At 40.0% G+C, this 14805-nt stretch overlaps 1 protein-coding gene across 1 annotated transcript in view; it reads right to left on the bottom strand.

Annotated features, from left to right (window-relative positions):
- The window catches only part of LOC133607555 (A disintegrin and metalloproteinase with thrombospondin motifs 15-like), a 37585-nt gene extending 23014 nt beyond the window's left edge, over positions 1-14571 (bottom strand). The window contains exon 1 of the mRNA XM_061962293.2: positions 13461-14571. Coding sequence (XP_061818277.1) covers positions 13461-14456 — 996 coding nt within the window. The 5' untranslated portion in view covers positions 14457-14571. The remainder of the gene's footprint in view (positions 1-13460) is intronic.
- Positions 14572-14805: the final 234 nt, after the last annotated feature.

Below are 14805 nucleotides of genomic sequence, written 5' to 3'. Positions count from 1 at the left end.
AAAAATGTTGCTAGGTACATAACTCCACATGTGTTCATTCATAGTTGTGATGCCTTCAGTGACAATCTACAATGTAAATAGTCATGAAAATAAAGAAAAGGCATTGAATGAGAAGTTGTGTCCAAACTTTTGTATATATATTACGATATATTGTTTGGCATATTCATATAGAAGCATTTCAAAACAGCTACGTTCAAATAGGTTCAAATTTAAGCTGCTGACAAATGATGTGACATTTTGCATCTATTCTGGTTGTATCATTTTCTCTTAACTATTAATATACTTGTTAATTTACTGTTAGTAGCTGGTTGTTTTCTGTTGTAACATGATTCTATCTACACTTTTGTCAAAATTAAATAAGTAATTATTTTTCAGTTGCTTGAATATTATACTTTAGTTTTGGGCGATACTACAAATTATAATATCGATCCAATACCAGGTTCTGTAGTTACAGGGGCAGTATTGGCCTTACCAGTGCTGATACTTTAAATTTACAATATGATTGAATGATTCAATTTTCTATCACAATAATCATCAGACAAAGACTAATTATTCACTTTTATTATGTACAATATTTTGAGCAAAATAAATAGTCAATAGTTCAGTGGTTCTTAACCTGGGTTCGATCGAACCCTAGGGGTTCGGTAAGTCAGGCTCAGGGGTTCGGCGGAGGTCAAGACACACCCGACTCATCGTGTAAATAAAAACTTCTCCCTATCGGTATATTATGGATACGGCAACAGCAGAAGTCACACTGATTTGCAGGTTTGTAATTTGTTGTGAGTTTATGCACTGTGTTGGTTTTGTTTTTTGAACAAGGTGATGTTCATGCACAGTTCATTTTGTGCACCAGTAAAAAAAACATGGTAACACTTTAGTATGGGGAACATATTCACCATTAATTAGTTGCTTATTAACATGTGAATTAGTAACATATTGGCTCTTAACTAGTCATTATTAAGTACTTATTAATGCCTTATTCGGCATGGGCTTATTATAAGCCCAACCCTCTAACCCTGGCCCTAACCCTCTAACCCTAACCCTAACCAAATAACTCTAACTTAAATCTTTGTTACTTACATATGTTCCCCTAGTGTCCAAAAAACTCTAAATGAAGTCTTTGTTACTTAGAATATGTTCCCGATACTAAAGTGTTACCAAAAACATATAACTTTGTCTTGAATTTGAAAAAAAACCAAAACATTTTATTTTTCACTAAAGAAGGGTTCGGTGAATGCGCATATGAAACTGGTGGGGTTCGGTACCTCCAACAAGGTTAAGAACCACTGCAATAGTGCAAAATAACAAAAGCAAAAACTACCATTGGATCTTATTCCCTGGAGTTTGTAAACATAAATATCAACCTGATCACTGTATTATCGATAACGGTATTGTCAATATTTGTATCGATCCGCACACCCTTGTTTACATACAGGTACAAGAGTTATAGCTTAACAGTTAGCTATGCTTTTATGTATCTTCCTATAATGTGTAGTGTAGCATGTCTAGCTGTTTCTTGTGATGATACTAGTAAAAAAAAACACAGTTTATGTGCCGCCATGGAGGCGCGGATTAGTGATCTAGAACAGTGTTTTTCAACCTTTTTTGAGCTAAGGCACATTTTTTTCATTGAAAAAATCCAGAGGCACACCACTGGCAGAAAACATAAAAAAATGAAACTCCGCAGCCGATATTGACAGTAAAAAGTCGTTCTCTCAATTGTTGGATATAAATTCAAACAATAACCAACCATGCATCACTATAGCTCGTCTCAAAGTAGGTGTACTGTCATGACCTGTCACATCACGCCGTGACTTATGTGTGTAGTGTGTTAGTTCTTGTCTTGCGCTCCTATTTTCTTGTTGATTGTCATGTCATGTATGGATGTACTTTGTGGACACCGTCAGCTGCTCCACACGCTGTAAGTCTTTGCTGTCGTCCAGCATTCTGTTTTTGTTTACTTTGCAGTTTAAGTTTCGTTTTGCATAGCCATCCCTAAGCTTCAATGCCTTTTCTTAGCGGCACTGGCCTTATGTGTATTTTTGGTTTAAGCATTAGATACCTTTTTACCTGCACGCTGCCTCCCGCTGTCGTCTGCATATTGTGACCACAACAAACCAGGTTCCCGACATCCACAAAACAATTAGCTACCTGCTGCCACCGCCACATAATTTGTTTAGCTCTTCTTATGACTAAATAATATCGTTGTGTGAGAGAAGAGCTGATACTATAGAGCTGATACTGATATTATACCAATAATTCTCACATTTGCATGCTATGTAGAGATTGATATGATAGGCTGTGAATAAGCGACTACGATTAATTCCAAGTGCCTTTCAACAGATGAGTGCAGGACAAACAGTAAGTCTTTGAACTGTGATGGATGTTTACAACACACTGTTCTGTTTGGTCTCCCATAGTTGCCTTTCTAATCTGGAGGTTTGTTTAAAGCTTGTCTGTGTACCAAAATATTAGTTTCTGGTCCTCTGAGGCTTATTTGCACTACTTGTTTTGTTTCACACCAGACAGGAATTACTTGAAGGAAACAACCAGAAGAGCTTAATAGTAAAAATGGAATCTTGAAGAAGCTGGCGGAAGTTTCCGAACCACAATGGTGTTAAGTAATGCTTACATTTTGACCCATGTGAGGTAATATGACTTGTCCCCAATCTTACCATTTCCATTCCAGAGCAGTTTCCAAATAGCCTTTTCCGTCACCACAAAATTTCAAATCCTAATCTTAGCAACGATCCATTTGGAGCACTTGACTGAGTCTCATAATCACAGGACAACTTGACAAAGATGACCGCACAGAACCGCCCCGCTGCCTGCTCCGTCTATGCAAACACTGCAAAGCTCCTAAACAGTTATTGCATGGAAAACACAACCCTTAAAATCCTCAGCAATCCTGCATGCAGGGACATAGCACCATATTCTGGGCCCCCATACATATGACTCCTAAAGGTTACCCCATCCCACCCCAAAACCCAACGTCGCTGCCCCATACACACACACTTGGTATGTTGACATGCACTAAAAAAATGTGTCACTTGCATTTTGTTTAAACCAGCATTTTAAAACATACAAAAAAACGTAAGTTAGGTTTTTGGCTTTTTAAGGATGGTATTAAATTATTAAGAACATTTCTAGATATTAGATAAACCAGCCTAAGTTATCGTTTTTCAATAAGTTCTGTTTTGTTTTATTACGGTTTTTTTTTTTTTACAAAAAGTGGAAACAGTTTCAATACAAAGTAGCCAAAATTGTTACGACATGTTACGCCAGGTCATTATTTGTTTAGTTTTTGGGTGTTTTTCCTGTGTTTTTGGTTCACTTCCTGTCTTGTGCTCTTATTTTGTTTACACATCCTATTTTGTTTGTGTCGTCCCTGCAGTAGAGTCACCTCTGCTAATTAGCGCCGTCTTTTCCACTTCGGGGTGATTAGTGATTATGTGTTTCACTGGCCGCTGATCACCTAGGCCACGGGTTGGCAACCCGCGGCTCTAGAGCCGCATGCGGCTCTTTAGCGCCGCCCTAGTGGCTCTCTGGAGCTTTTTTAAAAATGTATGAAAAATGGAAAAAGATGAGGGGAAATTTTGTTTTGTTTTGTTTTAATATGGTTTCTCTAGGAGGACAAACATGACACAAACCTCCCTAATTGTTATAAAGCACACTATTTGTATTAAACATGCTTCACTGTTTCGAGTATTTGGTGAGCGCCGTTTTGTCCTACTAATTTTGGCGGTCCTTGAACTGACCGTAGTTTGTTTACATTTATAACTTTCTCCGACTTTCTAACATGTGTTTTATGCCACTTCTTTTTCTGTCTCATTTTGTCCACCAAACTTTTAACGTTGTGCGTAAATGCACAAAGGTGAGCTTTGTTGATGTTACTGACTTGTGTGGAGTGATAATCAGGCATATTTGGTCACTGCATGACTGCAAGCTAATCAATGCTAACATGCTATTTAGGCTAGCTATATGTACATATGGCATCATTATTCCTCATTTGTAGGTATATTTGAGGTCATTTAGTTTCCTTTAAGTCATCTTAATTCAATGTATATCTCATGACTCATGACACACTATCTGTATGTAATATGGCTTTTAATTTTTTGCGGCTCCAGACAGATTTTTTTTTTGTATTTTTGGTCCAATATGGCTCCTTCAACATTTTGGGTTGCCGACCCCTGACCTAGGCACTAGTGAAGCCAGTCTCACGTGTATGTCGGTGTGGGATCATTGTTTGAGTTTGTTGGAGTTATGTACACAGTTATGTATTTTCTTTTGTTGTAAGCTCTCTGCGCTATTCTGTGCACTCTGTTGCTGCACTTTTTTTAAATTTTTGTACTTTTTTCATGCAAAATTTTCCCAGTGCTATTTGTGTTTTTGAACATTTGGACATTAAACAGACGTCTACCTGCACGTTGTCTGCAGACTCCTGCAATTTGGGGTCATGACCTCCACTACAATGAGCGAACGCAACAAGAATATGAATCTAAATAATGATATATTCTGTCATCATTCACTTATACCTGATTATAAATCTGTCAAAATTAAAATGTAAATACAGATTATCTGATAGACATAGGATAATTTAAATAATGATAATACGTCATTTTGATTCAATTGTTATTAGTGCATTTCCTGGAAGTTTCCCCCTGTCTTTAAAACCGAGTGACGCCTCTGTAACTTTATTTGCGGGTCCTTGAACGCACCACAGTTATGTGCAGGGAGATGCAAAACTAAAACTTATACATAACCTTTGCCCATGCTGCCACAGGTAAGATTTATTGTTGTTTTATATTTCTTCTATCACCTCATCCTTGTTCTAAAATGCTGGTGCTGTGGGTGAATGCTTTGATGATGTCATGACGTCCATGTTGAGTAAAGTGTTCTAATTTAGGTTTGCTGCTATCCAAGTGGAACGAACCATTTTGTCTTTTTGATAGTGGGTGAAGTTAATCTTTGACGTTTCTAATTTTCTTCAAGCAACCTTGTTATTGAACTTCTACAGCTATATTTATTTCACATTAACGTTTATGACGTCTTTTTTTATATAAACGTACATATATATATATATACACATATGTATATATATACACACATATATATATATATATACACACATATATATATACACATATATATATATATATATATATATATATATATATATATATATATATATATATATATATATATATATATATATATATATAGTTCGGCATCCCTGGCTGCATGTACAGTACATAAGCAACAGCATGTAGTCTAGTGATGTTGTGACAAATTATTCCAAAGCAAAGAACAAAACCGCAATTGTTCGGCCTTTGCAAGTGAACTCCAGATGTGCTCATGAGATATTTCAGGTCATTATTGAGAAATGAAAACATAAGCAAACATGAAGAAGGGAAAGAACCTGCAGTGTCAATGAGTTTGTTCTACAGGATGACCTACTTCCCACATCTGTCCGCTGTCTCAGTTTGTTGGTGTGAGGCATCAATTTGAATACAATTTGCATGTTATGAGGGTGAAGAAACTTGTCGGTGTTTCCTTGCATTTGAAACATTGACAAGCTCTTGGTCTTTGGCCACATGCATAAGTGAGGTCCTGACATCTTGTCAGAACTGTCTTGATGTACAACAGTGTAGCAATAAAACAGCAGTCTAAAATGTATGTCAGGGACATGTAGCAGTCACAAAAGTGAGTACACACTTCACACTTCAGCCAACCATTTTATTAGGGTATATCTTCTCAGGGGGCAATACTATGTAAATGGAGCTTGTACAGCAGTATAGATTTACTATTCATTGAAAATGAGTCAACGCAGCCATTATTGTCAAAATAGCTGGTAATACAATTGATATAATTGTTTTTTGCCTACAGTCAAGTATGGCTAAAACACAAATTCCAACATGTACTGTGACAATGTGAAGCAGAGCATGACTTAAGTGATGACTGAAGTGTTGATTCCAACCAAACTTAACCCCCCCTCCATATCCCACACCCCGGATTGTAAATAATGTAAATAATTCAATTTATATACTGTGATGATTATCTTGTGTGATGACTGTATTATGAAAATAGTATATACCTGTATCATGAATCAATTTAAGTGGACCCCGACTTAAACAAGTTGAAAAACTTATTCGGGTGTTACCATTTAGTGGTCAATTGTACGGAATATTGTAGCTGAGATAGGCTCCAGCGCCCCCCGCAACCCCGAAGGGAATAAGCGGTAGAAAATGGATGGACGGATGTACTTCACTGTGCAATCTACTAATAAAAGTTTCAATCAATCAAAAAAAACTCTGGACCGCATTGCAGTTTTCCGACATAAGCTCAGATATACCTCCAAAATGACAACAAAGATCAAACTAGGCCACCTACTCAGTGGCCTAGTGGTTGGAGTAGGTTGTGAGTTCAAACCCCGGCTGAGTCATACCAAAGACTATAAAAATGGGACCCATTACCTCCCTGCTTGGCACTCAGCATCAAGGGTTGGAATTGGGGGTTAAATCACCAAAAAATATTCCCGGGCGCGGCACCGCTGCTGCCCACTGCTCCCCTCACCTCCCAGGGGGTGAACAAGGGGATGGGTCAAATGCAGAGGACACATTTCACCACACCGAGTGTGTGTGTGACAATCATTGGTACTTTAACTTTTAACTTTAAAGTCAAGGTGATGGTCAAGTATATCTATTCCAGGCCTGTACCTAATTGAGCTCCTGCGGGGCATCTTCAATATACCTGTCAACGTTGGTATTGGAAAATAATAGGGAAAAAATGGACACGTGGGGTGCAGCCAACTGTGTGTGCTTTTATTTTGAAGGCCTACAGGATGTGTCTGCGCCAGTGTGCCAGAGTGCTGCCGAAAGCTACAATAAACTGGAACCTGATGCTGGTGAGTACTAAGTAAAGTATATATTGTTTTAATGAATTACGGGAATGGCAAGGAACCGGAAAAGAAGGGCCTAAAATGGGGTGTTTCCTACGGAAAAGGGAAGCGTTGACAGGTATGATCCTCAATGGGAAGGAATGTGGAGGAGCGCAAGATGTCTAACATCCACCAGTGATATCATCATGGAGGAGTGGAAGTAGCACCCTGTGCAGCAGTGCTAGATAACAATGGTGCTCGCACTAAAAATTCCCATTTAAGGCACGTTTACTGTAAAGTGGATTCTCTTTTGTGGTTCTTTAGACCAGTGTTTTTCAACCACTGTGCCGCGGCGTGAGATACAGTCTGGTGTGCCGTGGAAGATTATCTAATTACACATATTTGGGTTGAAAACATTTTTTGCGAACCAGTAATTATAGTCTGCAAATGATGTGTTGTTGTTGAGTGTCGGTGCTGTCCAGAGCTTGGCTGAGTAACCGTGTAATACTCTTCCATATCAGTAGGTGGCAGCCGGTAGCTAATTGCTTTGTAAAGGCAGGTAAAAAGGTGTCTTCTGCTTAAACCAAAAATAAACAAAAGGTGAGTGCCGCTAAGAAAAGGCATTGAAGCTTAGGGAAGGCTATGCAGAACGAAAGTAAAACTGAACTGGCTACAAAGTAAACACAAACAGAATGCTGGACGACAGCAAAGACTTACTGTGGAGCAAAGACGGCGTCCACAATGTACATCCGAACATGACATGACTATCAACAATGTCCCCACAAAGAAGGATAAAAACAACTGAAATATTCTTGATTGCTAAAACAAAGTAGATGTGGGAAATATAAGACATGAAACTGCTACAGGAAAATACCAAAAAAAGAGAAAAAGCCACCAAAATAGGAGCGCAAGACAAGAACTAAAACACTACACACAAGAAAACAGCAAAAAACTCAAAATAAGTCAGGGGGTGATGTGACAGGTGGTGATACTCTGAGACAAGAGCTATAGTGATGCATGGTTGGTTATGGTTTAAATTCATATCCAACAATTGCGACAACAACTTTTTACTGTTAACTGAGTTTATGATTTCTGCTGGTGGTGTGCCTCCGGATTTTTTCAACGCAAAAAATGTGCCTTGGCTCAAAAAAGGTTGAAAAACACTGCTTTAGACAACAATAACCGTGTGTTGACTTCTTTTCAGAGGGCAGTAAATATGTAGTGCTTCCCAAGCTGTCTATGGTCTACTCTAAGTTATATCCAATAAATTCTATTTTATTGTCCCTTGAGAAGATATGATAAGGTTGTTGCTGAAATGGAAGGGAACTGGTACTGATGTTTCCGGGGAATTTTGCCCATCCACAAACTTTATGTGAGACAAGAACACACGTCTTTCCCTTTTCTGTGGATTCTAAATAGTGGAAAAACTGCTTGTAGGAAGCGGCTAACAATGGAGGTAATTTTGCCTACAAAGCACTCTAAAAAAGCCTCCAACAGTGTTGATATACATGCTGTAAATATGTATGTAATGTAGTAACAGGCACATTCATGATAACATGTAATATAAACAGTATTTTGCTCTTTTAGAGCATTATCGTAACATCTTTCCTGGGCGCTACCATTGCTACGCGCTCTGTGAAACTAATGGCAGACTTTGTGAAAGTCTTGGAGCCTTATCAAGTAGCACTGTTGCTAAACGTCTCAAAAAAGAGCATAAAACAGTGACTTACAATGTCTGCTATCACTGGGACGGTTGTATCTTTCAGGACTTGTGCGCTCTTTGAGCTGGTGAAATCAGAATAATCCTCACTCCTCAAATAACAAGTTCTTCCTATTGATGTTGCGATGATCTTATGCTATGTTCCATTTTTTGAGAGCCATATAGTATCAAGTTAGTAGCATGTGGGCTTTTAAACAACTTTTTTAAACAACCTTCTACTAAACAGATGAGATGCATTAACTTTTCCCAACTCAAAGGCAATACAGCAGAAGAATCTCAAGCTCCTTTTTTATTTGACGGGGCATGCTACATTTTTTATGTATTAAAAGTGTGATATAAATAAAGTTTGATTTACTTTGATTTGAACCAACATTATTAGTAGCTCAAGCTTGCTAGTAGCTGGCTACTCGCTAGTGGTCGGAAGTGCGATGTGTCACAAGGCCAAAAAAGTAGTTCCTCTGTGTTAGCTCTTACAATAACAATGTCAATATAGCTTAGTTAATATGCAGGTAAATGGAGCGTTGTTGGCAATTTTTGGATGTTTTTTAGAGCGCTGCGCTTATTAGGCGGAATAGAATAATCCCAATTACATGCATTGTTAGACGCCTCTTACTAACAGTTTTTTACTATGCAAATTGCAAAGAAAAGGGAAATACCTGTGTTCTTGTCTCACATAAGGATTGTGAATGATGGGCAAAATTTAAAAAAAAGTTCAATTTATTAGATTGCTATGAGAGAACCTATGGAATACACTATATTGCTGAAAGTATTTGGCCACCTGCCTTAACTCACATATGAACTTGAAGTGCCATCCCATTCTTAACCCATAGGGTTCAATATGATGTCCGTCCACTTTTTGCAGCTATTACGGCTTCAACTCTTCTGGGAAGGATGTCCAAGAGGTTGCGGAGTGTGTTTATAGGAATTTTCGACCATTCTTCCAAAAGCGCATTGGTGAGGTCACACACTGACGTTGGTCGGGAAGGCCTGGCTCTCAGTCTCCGTTCTAATTCATCCCAAAAGTGTTCTATCGGGTTCAGGTCAGGACTCTGTGCAGGCCAGTCAAGTTCATCCACACCAGACTCTGTCATCCATGTCTTTATGGACCTTGCTTTGTACACTGGTGCACAGTCATGTTGGAAGAGGAAGGGGCCCGCTCCAAACTGTTCGCACAAGGTTGGGAGCATGGAATTGTCCAAAACATTTTGGTATCCCAGAGCATTCAAAGTTCCTTTCACTGGAACTAAGGGGCCAAGCCCAACTCCTGAAAAACAACCCACACCATAATTCCTCCTCCACCAAATTTCACACTCGGCACAATGCAGTCCGAAATCTACCATTCTCCTGGTAACCTCCAAACCCAGATGGAAAAGTGTGATTCATCACTCCAGTGAAGGTGTCTCGACTGATTTAGAGTCTAGTGGCGATATGCTTTACACCACTGCATCCGACACTTTGCATTGGACTTGGAGATGTATGGCTAAGATGCAGCTGCTCGGCCATGGAAACCCATTCCATGAAGCTCTCTGCGTAATTTAAGTGGGCTAATTGGAAGGTCACATGAAGTTTGGAGCTCTGTAGCAACTGACTGTGCAGAAAGTGGGTGACCTCTTTGCACTATGAGCTTCAGCATCCGCTGACCCCTCTCTGTCAGTTTACGTGGCCTACCACTTGGTGGCTGAGTTGCTGTTGTTCCCAAACTCTTCCATTTTCCTATAATAAAGCCGACAGTTGACTTTGGAATATTTAGGAGCGAGGAAATTTCACGACTGGATTTGTTGCACAGGTGGCATCCTATGACAGTTCCACGCTGGAAATCACTGAACTCCTGAGCGCGGCCCATTCTTTCACAAATGTTTGTAGAAACAGTCTCCATGCCTAAGTGCTTGATTTTATACACCTGTGGCCGGGCCAAGTGATTAGGACACCTGATTCTGATCATTTGGATGGGTGGCCAAATACTTTTGGCGATATAGTGTATGTCTACATTCTACAGATGATTGCAACCAAGTGACACAACAAGCATGTGAATACAAGTCTGGGTAACATTTGTAACTGAGTCTACGGTCAATAATGGAAGGAGAGTAAATACAGGCCTTTAAGTGAGGCGAGCCGCGGTCACATTACGTAGGCTGACTACAGCTGTGGAGATGTGACACCGTAGAGGTTTCCGACTTGGATTGAGCAGGCGGCGGCATAAACCTGCAAGGGTGTGACTTCTTAAACATGCACAATCTACATCATATGTCCTTCCCCGGGCTTTCGCCTCAGGCCCCTGTTTAATGAGGAGCAGGCTAGTTTGGGGGGAAAAAACACAGCTGGAGGAGGAGGAACGAGAACTGCTGTGAGAAACAGAACACTTCCGACTAGCGCATCCCTTAGGGCCCCAATGTTCGTTATTTTTGGTAACAGAATATTGCACAACTTATATTGTATAAGTGTATAACATAACCATGTGTCATTTTATCTTATTAAACATGTTAAAGAAAATAGCAATCTTGCTGTTGACTTTGGAAAGATGCACTGAATGGGCAAAAGTAATGGGACATATGACCATTATACCCACAAAGAGTAGAAATGGATGCACAAAATATGGGAAGACTTTGCATAAGATTTTGGAGTCGGTTTGTGCAATTGATGTCTAAGTTCATCCTAAAGGTGTTGGATGGTGTTGAGGTCAGGACTCCCAACTCCTCTATAGACCCTGGACCAAAAGCAGATCAGTGGTATACATTGTGTTGAGGCAGTGGAAAGTGACATTGTTGGTCGAAAAATGTATACAAAGCAATAAAAAAAAATTTCTTTATCGTATGTGGCAATATTAGGCCTCTTATGGTTAGTTGCTGAATGAGGCCACTTGATTGAGTGTCACACTAATAATGACACATCTTGCTTTGTTTATAGTAGTGGTCGGGTTGTGACATATTTGTTGTAAAACGTGACACATGTTCCTCTTTGTCTTTTCAGTGAAGGACAGAAATGTGTATGTTTGTGCATGAAGACCCCAACAATCGGATTTGTGTTCAATTATTGTAACACATAAACAGCCACACCCCGAAGGGAATAAGCGGTTGAAAATGGATGGATGGATGGATAAACAGCCACAACATTAGGCACACCAGCACAAGCTAATGGTAATAAAAGAGCTGTGTTAAAATATTAGAGGCACTTACTACCATGATGCAGTGCATTTATTTTACACATTACTAATGATACTGCTAAATTAATAGGTCAAGTTTATGTGTTGTGAGGGCTGGCTTTAGGGCCACAAAAGATGCCTTAAAAGTTGGATAAAAAACAATTTTCCTGTCAAAGTTCAATAATAAGGTTGTTTGAATCAAATTACCAGTAAGAATGTGTTACCTTATTTACGCCCTATTGCAAAAAATGCCAAAATAGTTCATTCCTCCTGGTAGCAACAAACCAAGTATCCAACACTCAATGCAGACGTCATAACAACATCAAAAGAAAGAACCTCAGATTTAAGTAATCACACACAGCGGCAACTTTTTGGAACCAGAATGAGTTGAAAGAGGAAAGGTAAAAAATATATAATAAATCAATTTGTGTCAGCATCGGAAAAAGTTATTTTTCCATTTTTACTTTTGCATCTCATAGCACGTAAGTCTGGTGCATTCAATGAACCTTGATTAAAGTTCAAAACAGAGGCGCCACTCGTTTTTAGAGACGGAGTAGGCTTTACCCCGAGTAAATGCATTTATAATAATAATAATCATAATGATGATGTATTATTATGAGTATTATTTTACACTAATGATAATCACTGGAATCAGCTAATCTGCAATGACCCAATAAAGTGAAGGAAAACTTGACAGATTTGTAATCATATTGAAATGAATAATGATAATGATGATAATAATTGTACAATTATTTAAAGTCAGAAATCTTGGAGACATTACAAGATGCATGCAAAAACCTAAAGATGTTTTGCATAGCTTTGCATAGCTTGATGTAATGTTTAAAAAAGTTAGTTTTAACCAAATGAAGTCAGTGCATGTAAAGATATAGAGTGTGTGTAGGTGGGGCATCAGCATTACGTTTAGGCTGGGGTTGGGGCCCTTCAGGAATCTAATAATATATGAGAAATCCTAAAAACCATCATGTGGCCACAAAAAAAAATCTTGTGTAGGGCCACACAAAGCCCAGGGCAGTGATTCTCAAACTGTGGTATGCAGGCTCCATCTAGTGGTACACCATAAAATCACTTAAATATCCAAACACAGTGTTACTGTTCAAACTGTGTGTAACGTTACAGTGGCCAAAATATAAATATACTTGTTAAATTAGACTGCTCCCTTGTCTTTAATGAATATTTAGGCCTACTACGCTACTACATGTTAATGTTGGTCATTATAGTGGTATACTTGGAGAGCCAAGTGTTTTCTGAGGTGGTATACTTGGTGAACAAAGTTTGAGAACCTATTGGTGGCAGCACCCTACAAAGTTGTGTTTGAGTTTGACTTTTACACCTCAAGCACATATCTGTGATGCATTCAAGGACCCTTGACTAAAGTTTGAAACACAGGCGTCACGAGGTTTTACACAAAGTGGAGGCTTAATCTCCAGGATGTGCTAACAATACAATGATAATTACGATAGTTATGTATTTGATTATTATTATCCCCTGATGATAATCCTACACTATGAAGTTCATGAAAAATTGACATTTATCATAATATTTAAGTGAATGATGAGAGGTGATTATTAAGCCAATAAAATTGAGTCAATTAATGAGTATGCGCCGATTAGTATTAAAATAATAAATAAGTGATATTTAAGAATGAAATGCAGAGGCAGTATAAAGGTGTCACAATAAAAGCTGCAACAAAAAGAGGTGTTTACCTGTCTAGTGAAAAGTATGGCCGTGTCCCAGTACTCTGCGTGCTTATCGTTGTGCTTGTTCATCTTTTTCTGCCAAGTACAAAAGTTCCGGAGCGACATGGCTGCGTTCGCGGACACTTTGGGTCCCTTGTACACCTCGAATATTATCACAATCTTCACGACGACGATGTTGATGGAGTTGAGGATGCTCGGGTGCTTGTACAGGCGCGCCGCCACCGACATGAGCGTCAAGATGTAATGTTTCAGGTTGTCGCCGTGGAACTCGACCATGGTCTGGTCCGCCACCACCAAGGTCTCCACGTACCTCGGCACCGACGCGAAGCGCTTGCTTCTCCCCATCCTTCTCAGCATGGTTTCGGTCACATTGCGCTCGTCTTTGACGCTCTTGTATTTCCCTAATAGCCGCGCGAAATGGAGGCTGATGTCATTGTCCACCGCGCACTTTGTCGTGGAATTGGGCTTCGAGTGGCTGCTGTTTCTGCGCCGGACGACGTGCGCGCTGCTCGCACTGGTGGTGTCGTTACGCACAGGGCTGATGAAATACTCCCAGCCTTGGTAGGCGAATGCACCTTGCACACCTTTGCACAAGCTCACAGCTGCGTAAGAGTTGCGGTCACCCTTCACGTGACCGGAGTAAAAACACCGGCTGAGGTCTGTGGTCACACCGGTACCGGATAGCCACGGCGCGTCTTGGCCGGCCACATAATTAGGACCAATAAAGTTGGAGTCTTGCTGTAAATCCAGCACTAACTCCAGGTGGAAAGCTTCAATTCTTAGCACACATTTCCCATTGAGAGCATCCACGTAGTTGTCAGGCTCCCACCCACCATCACGCTGCTGCTGCTGCTGCTGCTGCTGCTGCTGGATGTTCAGTCTGACCGGGAAGCAAAGTTCACTTTCCATGCAGCGAACCAGTTTGGACAGGGACACCACAAAGTGGAGCAGGCACGTTGTTCTGATAAACATGACTATATTTGCATTCGAGGAAGAATGCATCCGACGACTCAAAGCAGACTAAATCACACGAAGAGCATATTCCAACGTCTATAAGAGTGCAAACTCCTCCTGGTCCTGACCCATCCCCGGGCTGCACCTGTCTGTCTGTGTGTGCTTTGCTCCACTTTATGCCTTGAGGTCTTGTGTGGAACTATGGAAACTCTACCCCAGTATTTGGAGGGAGGGGGGCAGTCCGTTGGAGAAGACACTCATTGGATGCAACATGTTGCAGTGAGCAGGGATGACTCACTGGAGAGTCCAGTGCTTCCACCTGCATGATTTCAACTGTACACGCACTTTGGCACAGGAGCTGTCTCACACTCGTTATGAGATGCACTCGCTTGCACAG

The sequence above is a fragment of the Nerophis lumbriciformis genome, linkage group LG09 (assembly GCF_033978685.3).
Source record: "Nerophis lumbriciformis linkage group LG09, RoL_Nlum_v2.1, whole genome shotgun sequence".
NCBI classification, from domain to species: domain Eukaryota; kingdom Metazoa; phylum Chordata; class Actinopteri; order Syngnathiformes; family Syngnathidae; genus Nerophis; species Nerophis lumbriciformis.
The sequence above is the reverse complement of the archived record's forward strand: the minus strand, read 5'-3'. Positions and strand labels throughout refer to the sequence as shown.